Consider the following 21,732-nt stretch of genomic DNA (forward strand, 5'->3'; position numbering starts at 1 on the left):
TGCTCAACCACAAAACCACAACTGGCAAACTGAGTAGTGACATCAGCGTCTCTGCGCCACATTTAAGTGTGCTGCATATGAGCTGCATATGTACAGTACAATGGAAAACAGCGATACAGCAGGCTGCACTCTCTTTGAATGCAGGGACTAACTGAAGTTTTGACCTGCAGTGATACTGAGCAGAGTAAGTCACAGGTCAAATCTAATGACATATATTTTCCCTGTTGTGGTGACACAACAGTTACAGTTTCTCTTATTCCCCCATTGTTATTGTCAGGTTTGTCTCACTGTTTCTTGTACCTTGTAATACAGTCTATCAAACCTCTGCTATATAAATGCTTAATTATGCTGGACACGCTGTGGTCAAATGCCACACGGAAACTCAAACACAACTGTCTTTTTGACTTTATTAAATCATTATGGATGTTTTTCTACACAGGACTTGCTAAGTCAACAGCTGGAACAATGGTTAGCTTTAGAGGAAAAGAGATAATCATCGAGTAGGTAATTCCAAGTTAAGCTGACTTTATGTAAACATGACCATTATTTCTAGTAGGCTATTACCCAGGAAGCACATTAACAGCTGGGATCAAGCAAAGTGGATGGCCAAAGCAGCCATTCCAAATAAATGAGGGGATGTATTTCAATGGTCAGACACCAGGCAGTCCACAGAAGTTATTTCCACAGTGGGAATACACACAAGCCCGGGCTGACAGAAGCCCTACCAACCCCCCTTGGTTTCTAGGGAACTCAATCATATGCAACATCTGTGTCAATATTTTGGAGCTTTTAGGACCCTCTGTTCTTTGGAAGAGGTGGAAGGAGTGCAACTTTCAACTTTCAAGGCTTGGGGGCAGATTGATGTAAAGTAGGTTTTGGCAAACCTTACAAGAGAACGAAAACAAAACTGTCGAAGTCAGATCAACTGATCTCAATAGCCTAACGTTTCATATAACTACCCCAATTAAGTTATTCTGAAGCTACAAAAACACCCCATCTTTAAGCAGTGTAGTCAACAAATTATTGTGAGTTCACTGTTAAAGCTCGACACATATTTGCAGTAAAAAAAGCATGTTTCGGAGGTTAAAATAAAAATGCAAGCAAACTTACTGTTCGTATTATCAAAGCACTAGGATATGTAAAAATTATTTGATATAGTAGTTACACTATGTATATGATAGATAGATGGAGATATATGGAGACGGATAGAGATAGATAGATAGAATGTCTGTATGCGCAGGAGTTTGATTACTTTGCCTTGAAATGCTGAGAGTGAAATGACCTTATTGCTGAGCAGCATCCAGCAGCCTCCCCGCTGGAGAAAAGGGATGTCTCCTCACTACTGTGCTGTAGTGTAGAGGGGCCGTTCCCTTAGCAGATCACAACTAGGTCCGTCCGGAGCAGCGGCAGGGATGACCGCTGGGGACTAGGCGGCAACGCGACGACGCATTTCCCAGGTAAAAGTGGCTCCAGGTTGAGCAGTAACATTACGCCGCGTTTCGTTGAGACGTTTATTTGCCGCGTTGCTGCTCTTTTTTGTTTTTGTTTGTTTTGTTTTTTTCGATTCGCACGACACATGCCGAGGAGGCGAGCTGCTACCGTGAGGAACAGACAGAGGTTGAGAGTCGCATCTGCTCCGCGTTCAACATTTCCAGCGGGTCCCTCAACTTGAAGCCAAGCCAGCCACCTCGGCGCTCTCCTATCCGGCTGTGCCTGCCTCCTCTGGGGTGCGGGATTAGAGGATTTAGGACAATACTGTGGCACTTTCAAGACACGACATTAGAAGGTGAATGAGTGAGAGGATGGTGGTGTTACATTTATTTTCTCAACTTGAAGCGTGTGCGGTGGCGACTGCCACTGTTTGCGGACGCGCTCCCATCAGCTGAAGGTTAAAGATTGCTGATGGAGCTAGCCGGGCTAGCGTTAGCGCCGTTATGTGCCGTTCTCTGAGCTGTGGAACAGAGGCCAAACTCCGTCCAAATTACGCAGTTTTATATGCCCTAGCTCACGAGCAAAGATTTCTTTTTATTGACAACAGATACTTCAGGACTTATTCCAAATACTGGGACTATGGCGTGTATTCGTAGACACTGTGCCTAACTCCAACCAGCTTTTACTTATAAACAGTTTTAACTTGTGGAATTGCTTTGCCTTAGATTTCCTCAGTGGCAGTCCAGCCACAAGGTGCTGTGATTGGCAATAGTAAGCAGACGGAGTTATAAAACAGAGCTGTCATTGAAATACAGTCTGTATAGTGGGTCATACATATGCCGAATTCAACTAAGGACCTCTACTGATCCGAGCAAGGTCTTAAGTCTTGTTAAAACGGGTGTGCATGTAATCCTCGGTTCAACTAAACCTTAAACCGGGAGATGTTTTAACGGAATTTTGCGTTTAGTTTCTCCCTGCATCTGTAAACTGCGCGCGTCTGTGCTAGGCTAGTATGCAACGGCAGCAGGCTGCAACAGAGCCAGTGAGGCTAGCATCATGCCAAGCCTGTCAATCATGTCATAAGGACATGCAACAACACTGGGGCTCCGGTAACGTGTAACTGTCTCTTGTGGTGGAATGTCTAGAAGCACCAAATGGCGATGGAAGAGAGCTGCAAACAGCTCCTTTGGCAAATGGTCTGCCAAGTTTAGATCGCTTTGATGTTTTGCATGTTGTCACTTTGTCACACCTGCAGCATGTTTGCATGATGACGGCTGCCTTCTTGACCTTTCTTCTCCTTCCCCTATGCAGCCCCCTCCCCATCAGCACGCTGTTGTTTTATTTTAGAACCTTGCGTGGATGCGTGGATATGGCTGCAGCCAGATCCGCTACAGTGAGCTGTCAATTTGATTAAAATTATGTTATGTGATTACATTTTTACATTACATGGCTGAAAACTTAACTTTAAAGGTTGTTGTGGTGTAGTTATATTTAATATCGTACAAGGCTTAATCGATAAAACACTTGCATCTGCCCTTTACGCACACCTCAAATCATGTCAGTGTTTGTGATGCTTAATGGCTTTAATTTTAGAAGGTCTTGCACATAAATTGTTACTGTCACCTAGGGACCTCTAGAGGCCAAGACTGTCAAAGCCAAGATTTCACCTGATGTGATCAGTGTCATTATAGTGTTATTAGTTACCACAATGTTGCTGCAGTGAACTGAAATACCTTTATCTTAAATGCATAGTAATCTTATCGCACCAGATATAATTTGAAGTCAATGTACTTAGGGTTGGTCTGTTATGCCCTCAGGTCTGATTATTTCTGCAAGTGTTGTTTATAGTATTTATGGACATCCTGCTAACATTGCCCAGGAGTGATCTGTTCCTTCTTACCAAGACTTTTCATAGCTCAGTGAGCTTACATTGAAAGCTGTTAATAAATGTCAGCAAAGAGATGTCTTCTAGTTAGAGTGTGGTTTGTAGCTGTTCAAGAAGCTGACAAATTAACAAGGCAGAATACTGCAAAACAGTCTGGACCAGCACCAGCTAATATGCAGTTTTACAGAAAAAGGTAAGAAAAATCGTAAGTGTGTAGGTGTGCTATGTGGTAGGTCTTTCACACATCCTTGAGACTGGGATGGTGTGGGAACACAAGGCCGTGATGCATAGAGGGTGGGGTGCGAGTGTGTGTGTGTGGTGGGATGGGGAGTGTATTAAGAAGGGAAGCAGCTCATTAATTCCCTCCAGCAGTGGAGGAAAGGGCTGGTCAGCGAAACTGAAGGGGCCCTCCACGGCTATGAAATGAGTCACAGTGGTTCAACTTTCAGGAATGGTTCAAACAGCTCTCTCACAACTTTGTGGCATTTGGTTATCCTAGGGGAAGACTTTCCCTTTTCTAGTAATCATTCATGTGTGTGTGTGCGTGCATGCGTGCGTGTGTGTGTGCGCACTGGCTGTTCTCTTATCTTCAGTGGTAGACAGCTCTGTCCTCTCTTTGACACTCTTTCAAGGCCAAGCACATCAAGAAAATTAGTTTATTTCTGCAATTAAGTAGCTGCAGCTGAAGCCTTTGAAAGTCATCTGATGTTTGCCCGGCTACAGGGATCCCCTCAGAGGTCCTGCCTGATGTCACGTGTGATGTCAGAGCAGAGGTGACGCAGGCAAGAGGAAGGAGGCTGCTAGATCATGCCAGCCAGAAATGTGTGAAAGCTAGTGACATCTGCCAGTGTGCCTTTCAGAGCGAGAATACAGGGCAGTGAATAGGAGACATGACATGAAATGGATTGCACGCCCGGCGTACATAACGGTGTACCTTGGCTGGGTGCTGCTGCATGTCCATATGTTTTGCTTGATGCTTTTTGATTTCTGTTAGTCAGTTTTATCCCAATTCAGCGATTAAGACCTTGAGATAACCCTGACCATTCCTTTTAATGTGTTCACGTAGCAGTTCTCAACAACACTTTAGTGACATTTTGCAGTAGAGCCATTTTATTCCACTTGTAATCTGTGTCCGAGTCATCTGTCACCATAATTCTGCTGTTGCTTTATCCTATTAGCCATCTGTAAATATCATTGTCAGTCTGTGTTTAAGCTTTGTAGACTTAGTGTTGTCCCTTTTGATTTTCTCTTAAATATGTTTAGGTTGGACTGTTTATTGCTTGAGCTTGCTGTATGCAGAGTCTACACCTGATGAGCAGAAAGCCAGAGCATGCTAACCCTTTGATCACTACGCTCCTGGCTGATAAACCATGCCACTGTCATCTCTACCAAGCTAAGGACCTTGACAGGCACTAATTACTATGAAGCCAGTTTTGCAGGCTTAGAAACCGCACGGTTTGGGAATAGCTCAGTGCAGGTGAAGCCTACTGTGTAGCAATGCAGTGCTTCGTTGGATTAGTTTGCCTATTAACCTGTCCTTTAATGTGCCCTTTTCCCAGTCGAAAGCTGGCATGAGCTGTGGTGCTGCGCAGCAGCCGTGCATCTCCCTGCACATTATGTATGAGTGTTGGATGCACTGAGTTGGAAAATATCTCATGACGTCAAATCTCTACATTTCAGCTGTGCTGAGCTAAGCCTGCTATGCAAAGGAAAATGAGTCCATTGATATAATTACCCTCCCATCAGCAGTGTCTTACTGCTGAACAGCTTTCTCTTATGCATTAATGAGCTATTAGCTGTAGTGTTCTCGTGTGTAAGCCAGTTGTAACTGAAAAAAGCTCTTTGGATTGAAACACTGACACTGCATTAAATTTGGAGGACAAATGTTTGGCTGGTCTACTTTCTGACAGTCTGAAACGAATCAGAACCATACTATAGTGTAATGTGCTGGAATATGGTGGAATAAAAAAAACTCCCCACCACCACCACCACCACTGCTGCCTCCACCGCCAAAGACTCCCCCTACCCTTCATCCCATCCTGCCTTTGATTTTGCTGCCAGTGTAGTCTGACTGTAATAAGTTTTGGACTAAAGCAATGCAGCAGGAATATCTTAGCAGCCCACATGCTATTGTCTGTGAGGTGCCATTCACAAAAGCAAAACAACTGTTACCAAGGGATATGCACAACAAAATAATGTAAGTGGGTGTTTTTTTTTGCCAAACCTTTCCGCATGAGCTAATCGACTCACAATGCTTTAGCCCTGCCTGTTGCTGCTCTGTCTAGCAGGAGGGCGTGGATGGTAGAAGAGCACATGGGTTGCAACGTGTTGATGAGCTGTGTTTGGTAATGGATGGTGAACTCTTGTAGTTACTGCTCATTTAAGCCCACATTCACGTGTTAGTTTGCAAACTTATTCAAAGAGTTTCAACCCTAATTTTACATTTGCACATTTACATTTTACGTTATTTGTGGATGGCAAGCATCCAGAGGGTTGACACATTCACACAGGGCCGGCCCCTAACCTTTCTGGTTCAGTAGTCTGGTGCCGGTTTTTTGCTGGGCCCGCCCCCCATGTAAAGGACACAAGATGGTAATTGTGATGAGACTAAATGTTGCATTATCATAGAGTGTCAATGGTGTTTTTCCACATACTGTGAGCCGTTTGCATGAGGGCTGTTTCATAAGAAGAAAATACATAATATGGTCTGTGGATGTAGAATGTCAACACTAACATAGTATTTTTAATGCTGTACAACAAACTAAATTCTATTTACTTCTATTTTTTAATATAGTAAATAATATTATTATAGTAAATTTCAAATATCTCAGAATGAATATATCTAAAAGGGAATATACAACTAGAGAGATACATTAACTTTTTTTTAAATTTATTGATATTTGGGTGAACCTACCCTTTAAATCAGGGGGTAGGTTTACCCTTATGAGACACTGTAAAGTTCTAAAAGACAAATATAAAACACCACAAATATAGGACCAGTAGGCAGATAAAATCCTAGTTGCAGATATTTTTTAATTTTGTTTTTTACTAATTGAATTTCATTTACTGAAATAGATATTCTTACACTGGAATATAGTAATACAACAAATATATATGCTACAAGAACTACTGCTGCAAGTCTGCAAAGCAAATCTAGAACGAAAAGAGGTAAATAAATATTACCATGTGTGCGCTGGGGGCCCCAAGGTGATGTGCTCTCACTTAATGCGACTGAGTTAGAGTCCACCTGAGGTGGTAACAATAGTACAAATGGTTTTCTAGAAGTCAGTGTGGGTAAAATATGGCCTTAGGTTGTTTGGCTGTTTATCCCAGCCAAAAGCAAGCCACTGACTTGTTTCCTCGGGACAAACAGGAGCCCACAGAGAGCCTGATTGGAAACATTTGCGACACTGTCGGCTCTCCTCCGTCCTCACAGCAACGCACTTCCTCAGGAAGAGAGACACAGCCCCATCCACTGGACACGATGATGTCATAAAGATAAACAATCTGCAGACTGTTGCTGTTTGCTGAATGTGATGGGCTGTCATGCCGGAGAAACCCGTGTGCGTGCACAGTCCTTACAGATGCAGGCCAGAAACTAGCCAAGTACACACCCACTCTGGTCAGTTGTTATAGATCCAAGGAGTCTGGGAACAATGTGTTGGAGAGGTGCGGCTGTTGTGGAATATTTTAGGAAACAGGCTTATCATCTTTTTGATTCCACGCTCTGGTGGTTGAGATTCTTTTGTTGTGGTGTCTTTACACTGGAGCCTGCTAAATCCAGATTTGTTTTTGTCTGTAGTTCTTTACTTTTAGGAGGGATGTGCTATTTTAACACATCTGTGTCATCTTTAGTAAAATGTTATTCACTGTTACTCAATTTGTTTTGACCACTGTGCAGATACTCTTCTGTTTTATGCTTTTTATACAGTGCATTTTCATAGAATGTGAGTAGAGTGTTCTCTACCTATAAAGTTTATATGTATAATGATTTATTCAGGTAACCTTTTTCATGTCAGGCATATAACTTGTGCATTCTGGTCTATTTAATAATCTAGTCTAACAGTGCAGTTCTGTCCTCCCTGAGGCCTAATCAGGTCTCTGTCCAGTGTGGTGTGCCACCAATGCTGTCCCTCTGTTTTCCTTCCTACCCACCTCTACACCATGCCCTCATCTCAGCTGGGCAATGAATAAGGAGCTGACACCAAACTGTCAACCTGCAAGCCATCATGCCCCGGCAGCCTGCTTCTGGGGTAGCCACCAGTCACTGCTCAGGTCCCTGCTCACATTGCTGAAAACAATGCCTTTATCGGTTTTTAATAAATAAGCCACAGCCTTGACAAAAGTTCACTTGACCCCAAAAAAGGTGATCCTAAATCTTTTACTGCGTAGTAAATGCAAACCATGTTACAGTAGTGGTGCACTGTGGTTAATTAGAGAAAATGTGTGCACTACTGTGAGGGTTGTCTGTAGGGAAATACCAGTCCTCATTCTACTTATTTTTATCTTACTTTGCAGCATTAGTTACCCATAAATTATATCAGTGATTGTTTGAGTTGACCGTGCAATTAAAAAAATACAGCAGGTCTGGACTTTTTTTTTGTTTTTTTGGAGTTGCCAAATCCAAGCGCCTGTAATGCCAGTCCTTTTCACACAAAAAGGCATTGTAGTGAAACACAATGTTGTTGTGTTTTGGGGGATGAAAGCCGGCCATTGTTGCACACTGTTGGTTGAATCCAAGGTTTTATTTGATATCAAATGGGTAATTCAATTGTGTAACAGCATTGGGAGTATTTAAACAGAGCTTGTCATGGGAAGGAAAGAGTGAGGGTGGGGTTTGGAACGGGGGGAGGGCAGGTCACTTTACAGGAGGACATCCTTACTTTACTTTTACGAAGATAATCCTCATTTAGTGATGACACATACAGCAATTGCCTCAGATTAAGGATTTAGTTAGATTAGAGAGCATGTGGATGTTCAGTTGAGACAGGCTTATATGCAAATATCATAACAAAAGGGAATTATCATATTAATGAACATAGCCTTTGACCCAGGGCTCACTCAATCAAACCTTTGCTGGTTGAATGGATAGGCTCTGTCTACAGGAAAGAGGGCAGAGAGAGGGCATTCTGACTGATCTCAAATCTGATATAAGCTTCTGGTGATGATTCCCTAATTATAGTATTGAAGAAAGCACTCAAGAAGATAAATTGTCAAGTGAATTTAAGTGAATAATCTGAAGTGACAATTAGACATAAATATTATTGTGTTGGATACATTTATGTGCAATATACAGTATTTTGGTGACACTGTGTGAGTCATTGAACTTCGCTGGCCTGTTTCCCAGCACAAGTTTAGCTAAAGTCCATGAAATAGCAGTCAATGAAAGATGATGTATGCCCCAGGTTTGCATGGTCTGTTTGGAAACAAATGAAGCAAACCCCTTTTTGCAAAGACATTGTTTATAAGAACTTCCTTACAAAACTTAGAATTAGCCTCTCCTTGAGCAGATTTCTTAAACAGAAAGAGTTAAACTGAAGAAAATTATTAACTGGGTAAGCGCCAAGAGTCAATCCTCCAAAACTAACAGGTTTAAGGTTTTAAATGAAAGAGATAATCGTATTAGAGAGCCAGACATACAAAGAGAGTGGTATTTCACAGCCTTGGATCCTGTTAATCACCTAGTAGGGTATCCTAAGGCTCAGGTACAAGGAGGAGAGAAGCAAGGGAGAGAGGGAACAGTAGCGAAGAGAGAGGGGAAGTGGTGATGCTACCCTGTGAGTCAGGACTCCTTTTATAGATGGATTTTTTTTTTCATCTCCATGGGACTATCATGGTTAAACAGATTCTATGATGCAAAACAAATGCTAATATATTTGCAGCTGAATACATTTCGGCGGTGCTGTGTCTGCTGTCGTTTTTTATATCCAGAACAAGCAATTTCGCTGTACCATTAAACAATCATAGTGTGATTGGTTTTTAAACTGTCTGAACAGCATTTGATTCTGGCAACGAGTCACCCGCTTCTGTTCCTGAATGCCATTTCTTATTAAGGACAAGCCAGGTTGTTGGCAGTCTGTTCCAGTGGGGTGCATTGAATGAGTGGACTGCAGCAGCATCTGTCCTGTTGACAAGGCAGTGAGCATGACTTCATCAAGGGCATTACATCATGAGCAGATGTACACTGGGTATCACCAATTCAATTCCTCATCAGTCCTTGATACTAATATTTATAGTTATTTATCGAGCAAAGACCAAATGTCAATGAAAAATCCTGCTACACTGGTCTTTCCAACAGTCCAGAACACAATTATATTAATATTACCATCATATAAGACTATTGGACTGTGGGAATTTCTGTTGAATAATCTACTAATGGCAACTTAAACAATGCATGGGGTATATTCTATACTGTTCAGATGGATTTTAAATTTCTAAATTTCTCAAGGGGTTTGGAAATAAGCCCAGCCCATATCCAAGCCTTAGATTTATTTAGGGCATATGGTTGGGAAAAAAAACATCTTCCTTCTTTCAGAGTCTTAACAATAAAATACTTCTGAGAAGAGATGTTCAGGGACAGAATGTGGAGGTGATCAGAGAGGAGCACAATCCCCCAGGTGACTCACTTATCCAGAACATGAGCAGTGGTTGGCTGCTAGCAGCTATCTCACAGCCACTGTTGGTTTAAAGAGATGCCATAAACGGTGACATCTTGTGTTTTCACTGCAACACCACCAGTCTCCTGAAACTATTGTCATTGCTCATGATCCTGTTGTCATGGTTTGGTTTGAGGGTGCTTGACTGTCCCAGCCGGAGTTTGGGTCAGGTGATCTCAGAGTGAGATGGAAAGAGGGTTGTTGCTAGGAGGACTGGAGATGGGGGAGGGAGGGAAAAGGCTGCTGGGAAGGCGGATCATCTTAGTTTTGTCGTAGCGGCTCCGAATTTAATTTGGGTTTGAGGATCTTTTTTGTGTCCTTCTCTCAGATGTCCACATGGGTTGGAACCATAGACAAAAACTGGACACGGGTAGCTGTAATAATGATTTTACCATCACATTTCGTTCTCTGTCTCCCTCTTTGTCTCTTTATGTCATTCCCCTCTCTTTCCTTTTTTCCTAGTGATGGCCTCAGCTGTGCAGCTGTGCCGGTGATTCTGCCGCTGCACATAAGGAAAGAGCAGAGACGCCTTCACAATTTATCTACCTTTCTGTATCACAAAATAAAAAAAACAAGCAGACAGAGGGAAAAGAAAATAACACCAGCGTAAACAAATGTAACTATGTACAGCGTGGAGGACCTCCTCATCTCTCATGGATACAAGCTGCCCAAGCATCCCACCTCCTCCTCCACCCCTACCCCAGCTCCAGCATCCTCATCCCGCCAGCCTCCCTCCTCCTCACCACCACCCTACAGCAAACACCACGAAGTCCTGGAAAACAGGCCCGGCCCCAGGACAGTGAACGGCTATGAAAGAAGGTCTGGGGCACCCTATGGGAATGGTGGGGGGACCAGGCAACACCAAGCTTACAGCAGTAGATGTCCCAACAACAACAATGAACCCAGAGACAGGAACCAACCCAGGCAAGAGGGGGAGAACCAGAGCCAAATTGACACCCACTCCTTGGGAGATTCGTTGACCTCAGACAGTGGGTAAGACATTATCTGCGCTGCACTTTGAAAGTATGGATGTGCTTCTGCCTGACCAAGCCTTTTGCATGCCCTGTCCTGATTGTAGTTTATTGTCCTCCTTTCATTGATTAATGACACAATCCTTCATTGTTATCGTGCTTTGATGGAGCGCATTAATATATTTCAAAAAAGCTCAATAGAAATTAGCATAGAAATCTCATATCACAACGTAAATGGAAGCACCCACACTGTTCCTCCCACCATCTCTCCCTTGCTTCAGCCTTTTCCCTTGTGTGTAACTTCCCTCCTCATTTCCTCCAATCAAGGCAGGGGAGGAGGAATAATGTGTGCCAGAATCTTAATCTTCCACATGGGACCTTGGAGTTGTAATCAAAACAGCTTTTGGGCAAAATTATGTGCCCCATTTGAGCACACCCAGTCTTACAAACATTGGTTGCCAGGTTTTTCAGGATGCCACCTTATCCTTCACACCCCAATGATAACCTATGTGCCTTAATGCACTCTTTCACAAGCATTATGTTAACTTATATAATGCACACATTGTGAATAATTTAGGCTTAATATATGGTTGTTTAAATATGTATATGGGGGCTGTCTAAATTTAGCCTACTCTGGAGTTCTGCAATTGAAATACTCTTGAGTAAGGGCTGTTAGAATGTATTATGTTTCCAGAGATATCGCCTGGCTGCAGCCAATCTGTTGTTTCCTGAAAACAGAATTGTTTAGTTTGCCTGTTTGCACCAGTTCTGGGAGTTAGACTGCTGTAACTGGGACAAAGTCAATACAGCTGTTCCCCTGTCCACACAATTAGCCAAGCTTGTTAGAATTAGAATTTTGACTTTTTCCTTACATTTGTTTGGCTGACTTCTCCTAATCTCTTTTAGCCAGTGACAGTGCTTCTGAAAAAGTGAGATGTGAGATGACCTTGAATTATGTCAGGGGTTGTGTTTTTTTTTTACCCACTTCTTGGTTTTATTCTTTGAGACGAGTAATCTGCATTTTAATGTCACTGCTCTGCAAGTGTTATCAGTGGTTTCTCTTGGGAATGTGGGAATTGCTAAGACATATGTTCAGAGATTTAAGTCTGTTGTTTGTTCAGCCTTCTTTTTTTCCTCCTATCCAAATTTGTTTTGCCTGGCAGCTTTAGTTTAGATAAGGAACAGGCCTAACTTGGCACTCCCATTAGGCAATGCTACTTAGGCCCAATTAGAGTAATGATGGTAACTCATCTTACATGAGATGCTCTCACATTTAACAAATTGGCACAGCTAGTGCCTCTTCCCCCAGCAAACATCTCTGGCCAGTGATGATCATAGATGGAAATGTCAAGGACGATCAGTGGCATAGGCCTAGAGGGGGTGTACACATGTTCTTGCGTCTTGTCTACATTGTCAGTCAGTCAGTCAGTCAGTCCACAAATAGCCTAAAATTATCAAAATGTATGTAGAGACCCATGCATCGTGTCATAGTCCATCAGCTCTGCTATCAAACATCCTCCCATAGATACTGAGCTTGCTAGTGATTTGATGCTTATTTTCTGAGAGGAGAAGCTAGGAACAGTGCAAAAGACAGATAACATGTCCTTTAAAATTGTTGGTCTTTCTTGGAGGACATCTGGGAATGACAGCCACAGTAAGTCATTGAGTAATGTGTTCATTATGCTACATAGAAGAATCACAATTAACAGGCAGCACACTGCTTCTCCTGGTTTTCTGTATCCATCTACTACGGTTGCAGAATTCAGAGGAAACACACATACACAGCAATCAGAGCAAACAGTGCTTACTTCTGTATGTTTAATGGCTCTAAACTGCTGTGAGTCAATGTTTTGAGTATTTGTCTGGACACGCTCCGCTTTTTGATTTAGGAAAGGTGCAGGAGTACGGGCCTTAACAAACCAGTTGACAAAGTTTATGCAGAAATATACAATTAAAGTAGCTTTATTTGTGTATGTTTCCTTTCAGGTTCTGTGATGGCATGAGAGGTCCACACCCACAGTCAAAGGATGTATCCTACTGGAGGAGGAGAGGCCAGGACTTTACTGTACTACTGGATTATGCTGACTTCAGACAGTCCCATGGAGGAGGGCAAGGGGGTTATTGCAGAGCGGAGGGGCCTCAACAAGCAAGAGGTCAAGAGTTGTCTGCAGATGAGCGTCAGCGGGCAGCACAGGAGAGACAGCGGTGGGCAGCTCAGGCTCATATGCAGGCCCAGACACAAGCCCAGGCTCAGGTCCCGGCCCATCCCCAGGCTCAAGTCCAGGCCCAGGCTCAGGCCCAGGCCCACTCTAGAGAGAGGGAAGCTGCTCTTCATCAATGGAGGATGGTGACTGAGAGGAAGTGCCAGAGCCTTGGGACAGATGACTGGTCTCCAGCCATGAGCTTTGGTCGCCAGCTGTCACAGAATGAGGGTGAGCGTTGGGTGCAGGAGCAGCAGCGACTCCATGCCAGGACACCAGAGGGCATGGTAGTTCACCCCAGGACCAAAGCCAAATCCCAGTCCCTGCCCAGGATGCTGCAGCCTGAGAGCCTGCAATATGTGGATGTACCGTCGTCAGGTCAGGAACTGTACAGACGGGTTAATGGTCACCCACTGACACACCACGACTTTTACAGGGCCCCTCGCTGGCCAGAGAATGGCAGGCCAGCCAGCGCCAACCAACTCTCAATGACACCAAAGCTCCGCTTCACCCGGCCCCCTAGACCTCCGTCCTATGAGATGCACCAGCAAATCAGGGGAAGCTGTGAGGTGTTGTCTGGGAGAGACTCAGTTATTCCCCAGGCCAGGGACAGAACACCACTTCCAATATCAAGGCCTGGTGACCCCCAACTGGATTATTTTGCACCGGACTCTGGACCTCCAGGATACATCCCACCCCCATCATATAAAAGAGCTCCTATAATGGCAGGGGGACGCCAGGGATATGGCAACATTCCTGTTGACTACAGGTATGTTAGTCTTTTTTCTTTTTTTCTTTTTCACTTTTACACCAATACTGTATTTGGTAGTGTAATCAAGAGATGAAATATAAATAATGTAATAAAATAAAATTAGACATGAGAGCTGAAAAAAAATCAAGAAGTTCGACTGTGGGTGACTGTGGTGCAGGAGATACCAATTCTGCAGATGTTGGTTCGATACCCCGTTCACATGATGAAGTGTCCTTGAGCAAGACACTGAACCAAAACTTAGTTGCTCCTGGTGAGTGTTGGCCAGCTTCATAGCAGCTCCCACATTTGTGTTGTTGTTATTGCTACACGATTTTCAGTAACATTTGTTGATAGTTATAAATGTCTAGCACAATATATAGTCCACATTTGCAAAAGTAGTTATTAAGTCAGTCATTATAGTTTAGATAAAATACAACTGTTATTTTTATTTTTAGATACAGAGGTGATGTGTACCATCAGATAGTGGCTCCAGATGGATCTCACTGGTTTACTAGACACCCAGCTGGTTCTTGGCCTGAGCCCCAGAGAGAGAGGAGCATGTCCAGTCAGAAGCAGCTGTACCCTGTGTATACTACCAAGGACCACGCTGGTGGAGGGATCCAATATATCCCCTTTGATGATCCCCGTATCCGCCATATTTCCTCAGCCCTCGGTGGCAACTCCCTGACGGATGCTGACAAAATCCGCCATATTCGCAATGAGCTTCCCAGCGTCACCGTGTCGGAGCCAACATCCGACGACAGTGCCTTTTTGCCCCCACCACTGGGGCCTTTCATTACTGCCAAATTGGCAGATGATGCTAACCCGTCATCTTCTAGCAAATTTAACAATGACAATAACAGGTGGCACAGCGATTTGCACAAAGAGACTGTCGATAACTTCCCAGCAACTGACCAAAACTGCAACAACAGGTATTCCAAAAACCAACGTCCTCCTCTATCTCCCTCATCAACTTTCCAGGCCCCATTAACAAGAACTTCGTCTCGCCAGATGTCAAGCTCAGACCAGGTCTTTGCAGAAACCATCACCCAAGTGAAGAAAATTGTCCCAGATTCAGGGCAAGAGAACAACAGACAACCAAAAAGAAGAGTGAGTGAGACCATTTTCTGCCTTGTGTCTGTGCCAGTTCACACACCAACTAACATTAACAAAGACTTGGGGGCAGATCAGAATAACAATGAGACATCAAGCCTGACTATCACTAACACCGAAACCTTTGCAGTAGGCCTCAAAGAGAGCCCAAATATTCGGAGCAAGTCTGTCAATGAGATGCCCATCAAACCCCATTACTCCCATTTTCACACCAGCAGTACATCCTCCATGAGAAATTACAAGAGGGCTCCTTTAAGGAAGGAGATTATTGATGCCTGGGCACTGCAAGCCAGTGAAGACAAAGAGTTATGTTATGCTGGGTCTTGGCCCGGAAACCAGTACCGTAATCAGGAAACCCAGACTGGCTCACCTTTAAAAAGTCCTGAACCCCAGAGTCCTTCTGGGGGACAAGAACCTGTTCTGTCTTCTTCAGACACAACCACAGGCACCGGTGTGGGAGCAGACAGTAGCTCCATATATGGCTGTACCATGGGAGGCCAGAAAAACCTTAATCTCTCCGGTAACAGCGCATTCTCTCGTCTTAGAGTCAGTCCAATACAGCCACCATCACTAGAACCCTCTCAATATGGCCCATCATCCCCATCCAAAGCTAAGGATCAGGGAGATCAGCAGCTATCCTCTCCCAGGAAGAGCATCTCCAGTCCCCTAGAGAGCGCAGAACAAGTGGCTTTTGGTCAATTTCTCTTAAAGCCAGTTAACCGACGACCCTGTGATGTTATTGGTGAACTGGAGAGCATTAATAAAGAAATGGAAGACACAATCAGCAAGAGACCCAATGTAGGTCAGCGCACGGCTTATCTTGATGGGATGAATAAGGGACTGGGCCTGTTTAAATCAAGAGCACATTTTACTGCAGGTCCAGAACCAGGTAGAGAAGCAATCAGTCTTCCACTAATGCACATAGAAAGACCCATCAATATAAAAGTCAGATCAAGGTCCTTTACTGCAGATCTAGACTCCATTAACACGAGGAGTGTTTTCTGTAGGCCACAGGCCAAAACACCAAAAAATGAGCTATGTGTACTCCTCAATCCAGGCCCCAGAGACAATTGTCTTCTGTCTTCACTACCCCCACACAATGAATCAAATCAACTCTATAGACAGGACATCCCAGTCCCTCAAGAGTCCTTACTGAGGGATGTGGGGCTAACTGTATACACAGAGACTCCTGGTGGTCCTGGGGAGCCAGTGCAGCGCTCACTTTCAGTCCCATCTCCATTCAGCCATAAGGAGCTGAGTCAGTCAGTCCACCTCTCACGGGAGAGCAGGACAGAAATTGTTAAAAATAGTAGTAGCCCCGAGCACAGTTTAAATAAAGAACTTCAAGCTGATGTAGATACAGAGAGAGAAGCTAAATCAGGTAATGGTTTACCATTCAAGGGTAGAACCAGAAGTGAAAGCAGCAGCTCACCTCAGAAAGAAGGCTCACCACGTAACACACGGATGACCTGGGAGGTTTCTTTTGTGTTTGGGGATGATGACACTGATGAGAGATATGCCATCTCTGACCCTCTTACCTATAACAACGGATCAACAATAGCAGATAAACATCTGGAGAACTTACTAATACAGGAGAAAGCCAATGCTTTACCTGCAGAGGACCTTAGCAACCTGTATGAGGTCAAATACGCAAAAGGTATCCCGGAAAATGAGTCCATCGAGCAGAGGGCAGCACGGATCCTGGGTATAGCTGTTCCAGTTGAGGCCTTGGGTGTGGCTGACAAACTGTTTGAGGACAATCAGGGTGAAATGGACACCACTGTAGCTGACAAACAACAAAGTTTATATGAAGAGACACAGCAGGTGATAGGAGAGTGTGAGCAAGTCAAAGAGGAGTCCCAGGGGACAGAGACCGAAGAGGTTACTGAGACAGGATCAGGTGTCGATCAAGAAGATGACAAACAAAAGCAAAGTGGCAGCTACAGTGATGGTGAAGACAACCAGGATACTGAGCCTCAGTTGGTAGTAGTAATGGACTTGCCTGAGTTCCCACCCACTAAGCTTCCCCTATCCTTGCCTCTCACGCCTAATGACAAGCTAGCACAGAGCATGTGCAGCGGAGAGAAGAAGGGGCGAGGTGGCGCATGCAAGCTAATTGAATCCCTGCAAGATAAGCTAAACTCTTCTGCTTTTTCATCTGCTGCATCTCTTGGCAAGTCAACCACAGACAGAATGGCACGTCTGAAAGAGCTGGACTCAGTGTCTCGAATAAGACGCCTCAGTCTCAAAGGTCCAGAATCTGGAGAACAAGTTGAATCCGAGGAGAAAAATGGACACAGAGAGGACAGTGAGGGTCAGCAAGAGGCAAACAAGGTAGTTGAAGAAAAAAAAGAGGAGGACCAGAATCTGGAGGAGGAAAGAAGCAAGGATGAGGAAAACTCAGATGAGCATGAGAATACACGTGAAAGAAATGACAATTTGGAAGATCCTGATGGAGACCATCAGCCTAAAGAAGTGAACGAAGATGTATGTGAAAAAGAGATTGCACTAATAGCAGAAGATGACAGGGTAAAAGAAATAGATGTTGCATTAAAAACAGAGGAGGCTGAAAGAATGGTGGTGCTGAAAATTGTGGAGGATGAGAGAGAAAATGAGAAGGTGAGAGATGGACAGAAGACAGTAGGAGTCAGCAAAGCTGAATCGTCTCAAGACGCAGAGGAAGAAAAGATGCCTAAGCCAAAGGAGCGCAAGAAGCTCCAGAAGCCTCCTCTGCTTCCTAAGCCTCGCAGTGTTCCTAAGAGAGAAATAACACTGCCACCCAGCTTCAGCACTGGGAGCTGTGGTGCCTCAAATATGGAAGATGAGGACAAGATCGCTGACTCTGGTATGTACTGAGCATCCTAAACATTGCAAAGCCAAAACCAAGAGTTTTCCACCTAACTCTGTGCAATCAGAGTAAATAATTATTAAGTTATTACATTTCTCCAAAGGTTGAATTATTCTTTTAAGTACAAAGCTTGAGTCAGGTGGTAATTAGACTAGCTCAGCATTGATACTGAAGCCCAGAAAACCGCTGGCCTACCACTGCTGAGGCTCACAAATTAATGATGTAGAGTATGTTATTTGTGTACTCTGTTCACAAACTGAGCTGTGAAAACTGTTTCTGGGTTTAAAGTTTGGTTACTGTAGAAGTCAAGTCTTTCGGATGTTTTTTCCATCCGTGGTTTGTTAAATTCATGTTTGTCATGTCTTTGCTGTCTTTGTTTTTCACCAAGAAATAATGTAGTTTCACCATATAAGTCATTATTGAGGTACTGTAAGTTTTAGTGGTAAAGGCTGGGTATATTATAAGCCAGACTTACTGTTCTCTTTACTCTTCTCTTTATACTAGACTACACATGGCCTCTGCAGACAGTCTCTCTTTAGGAGAGAAAGATCTGCACATTTCCCATAATGTTGAACTGTTCCTTTAAAATCCACTTTAGTCTGAACAAATAATATCGTTCTGACTGTTTTTTGATTGTGTTGCCTCATCTTTTCTTTCGTTTCTTCTCTCATCAGACTCCTACGACCCCAGTCGAGTGGAGAGAGTGTAACCTCTGACACCGCTTTCACTGCTGAAGGAATCCTTCTTTCTCAAGTTAACAGCTTTTTTCCAACAACAAAGGCTTTCATCTCACCTCATGGTTCAGTCTGCCACGAGGTCCCACCAACATTGCTACACATACTTCTCACAGAACTGACTGTCCTGGTGCTGCAAGAGCATTTTGACAGCCAAATAAAGGCCCTGCCGGTGCCACTTCTCCAGGCCTTTTCAACTTTGTCATTCTTCCATTTTCTCTATCTCCTACCAAGTTTATTTACTCAAGCAAGTGGACTTCCTCCTTTTGAAGTTTTCCTTTTTTGCTTTTGGAAAATTGCATGTCCTTATTTCCATTCTGCACTCAGGCTCCTTTGTGAGCTTGGATGTTGAAATATGAATGTAAAAGTGTTTTAAATGAAAGAAATGTAACAGAATTATACATGGAGGCATCAGTATTGCATTACAATCAGTATTACACCAAATGTAAATAAATAAAGAGTTACAAGATTTTATTAAGAATATAATAAATCAGTTTAAGACATTTAATTGCTGAAGAAATGTATATTTTCTTATCTATGTTATAAAAAAGACTTGATTTTTGGAAGTGTAGTCTTTGGGTGTATTGCTAATAATGAAACCCTGTGCTCCTTATTCTTATACTTGTGTGATAGAGAATGTACTCAGAATGCCTGGATTGCAATGAGAAACACTGTGGTCCCTAATAGTTTCACTCAAGAGCAATATAGTCATCATATACGGGCGTTTAAAACATAATTTTAGTAGCAAGTTCCCATTTCAAAGAGCCAATCTCATGTAAAAGTTTGCTTTAAAGCTCTACATGTTGGTACAAGTGTTAGATTTGCACTGCTGAGATTTCTGGCTTTATGTTAGTGATGAGCACCTGATAATCTCTACAGATTGCACTCGGAGGGATTCACTTTCGCACCTTTCCGTTTCTCCGAGGCAATTAAGCATCAGCATCGGCAATCACAACATGTTTTCAAAGTATCTGATGTAATTTTTGCTTTAATTAACCCTCATAGTGTTAAAAAAAGAAAAGCTATATTTTGTGTCAGTAACAGAGATTTGTATTTAAACATGGAGTTTTCTTTGTTAAGATGTTTTGTGTAATTTCAGAAGTGCTTTTTATTTTGCAGGAAATGATAGATGTAGCTATAGTGATCGCAGTGTGCCTTGTACACACTGTTTCTGTGGAGAACCTAGTTTGTGTGTAACACATCCATTAATGTTGGTTTACATATCCTAATTTAAGCTGGACATCAGTCATGTATTTTACTAACAGGAAACATATGGATGTTTGTTTTGGCAATAATAAAAAGTATTAGGCTGAAGATGCTTAATATTGATGCTGTATATAAGAGAGCAGCTGGAATACTAATCAAAGTATCTGAACATGTTCAATACTTTAAAGTTAACATATCAGTGCTTTGTAAGCTGTGGGTACAACTGATGCTTTAGATGGTTTAGAGTCATGTGACGTGTGGGGTAGCAATACATGGAATAAAAAACATACCAAACCAAACTTTATGCTATGCATTGGACATCACCATTCACTGGGCGTACTACCAAATTTCAAAGTTAAAACTTCAACTTCTGGTTTGCTTGTTTGACCCTGTCACTCTTTGATCCAGCTGCATTTGATGTTGAACCTGTTGGATGTGGTTGTAGACTAGCATGGAAGTGGCTCTGAGGTTTTGTCTTTGTCCTGTTACCAAACCAGTACCTGCACCTCTGTGTTCCAGGTAATCTGTTATCTGGTCATTCTCATAGGTCTTTTTGTACTGCAGGTTCTTTGTAACATAATATAGACTATTGGTGCACATCTTGCTTTGATACTTTCTATTTTCATACCGAAGTATGTACAGTTTTTTTTGTATGCACAACATCTTTTGGTTTCTCTTTTGTGCATGTAATGCGTAAGAAGTCACAGAGAGAAGGTGCATTTGCATATAATTGCATTTGGTACTATATAGTCTATCCAATAAACAAGTGTTATATTTCATATAATGTATATTTTATTTTCAAAGGTTAAGCTACATATTTAAAACAGAACAAGTTATTTTTAGATTAAGGGGAACTGATTTTGAAGGCACAATATTTGTCTGTGATCGTTAAAAATGGTCATAATAGAGACAAGTGTGTTATTGTACAGTATTACAGGCTGTTCATAAATAAAAGACTTTGCATGAAGCACTCTGCCTCCGATTCTGTTTCATTCATTATTACAATAATTCATATGATGCAGACATTTCACAGTTATGCATACTGTATACTTTTTGACTTACAGCCATGGTTGAGTTCACATGTTAGGGGGAATCTGGGGCAAACTTTTGCTGCTGGGTTTACACTCATTGTATATACTGTGGTCCATACATCTGTGTCAATCTGGGTGATTTATTAAACTTACTTAAACACTTTTGACATTTAGTAAAGTTTTTTTGGCCCTTTTGATATTAATTACTAGGATGATGTTTTGTGTTGCATCTCAAGGTGTTGAAGACAATGTTATGGATCAGTGTTGTGGTCATCAATTGTTTACCATGAAACTTTTTGCACAAAATTGTTAAAATACAATACAGTCACACTCCCTCTGTTATTTAGCATCAATAAATCCTTTGGCTGACTTGCCAATTATTACAATGAAATCATATTTTGACAATGAGATTGCTATATTATTTATCATTGGTAATGTACAAATCACAATATAAATCATAAATGTTATCATCTTCAGACTGAAGTAAATTAACCATAAATCATGGAAATAAAAAGACACTTCACTCTTCACACTCTTTCCATCAAAGAGTTTAGCAAACCAAACACTGCATAGCTGAAGCCTGACTTCACTGTAACTGAATTCTTATTTGACATTTGTTGTCCAACCTCCTGGTTTCTAAAAGCATGTCATGTTGTGGATGTTGGGCTTTGCTGAATTTTGGCATTTTCATAAATTGAGAGTGCAGCACAGACCGCCTCACTATAGCCTTCATTCCCCCAGTGATGTGCTAGGACAGAGTCAGAGCGCCATCTACTGAAGGTGGCGGACATATCTAGGTCCTAAATGGGACATTTTGAATATTACTGGCATTTTGTAATTTTAGCTCTGACACAATTCCAGTAAAAACGGGTGCATTGGGGAAAAGTCACAGTTCAAGTTTGATA

The 21,732-nt window shown here is 42.6% G+C and overlaps 1 protein-coding gene across 2 annotated transcripts; it reads left to right on the forward strand.

The window, feature by feature from the left end:
- Positions 1–1,276: 1,276 nt before the first annotated feature.
- jcada (junctional cadherin 5 associated a) lies at positions 1,277–20,763 on the forward strand. 2 transcript variants are annotated; one of them, XM_067486330.1, is made up of 5 exons: positions 1,277–1,786; positions 10,435–10,965; positions 12,930–13,913; positions 14,351–17,853; positions 18,531–20,763. In XM_067486330.1, exons 2-5 carry the CDS (start codon positions 10,595–10,597, stop codon positions 18,563–18,565), a joined length of 4,893 nt encoding a protein of 1,630 aa, XP_067342431.1. In that variant the 5' UTR covers positions 1,277–1,786; positions 10,435–10,594; the 3' UTR covers positions 18,566–20,763. The 2 variants fall into 2 exon arrangements, with proteins under 2 accessions (XP_067342431.1, XP_067342430.1); XM_067486329.1 differs by having other exon boundaries at positions 1,277–1,457.
- The last annotated feature ends 969 nt before the right edge of the window (positions 20,764–21,732 follow it).

This window comes from Channa argus, chromosome 19 (genome assembly GCF_033026475.1).
Source record: "Channa argus isolate prfri chromosome 19, Channa argus male v1.0, whole genome shotgun sequence".
In the NCBI taxonomy this organism is placed as follows: Eukaryota; Metazoa; Chordata; class Actinopteri; order Anabantiformes; family Channidae; genus Channa; species Channa argus.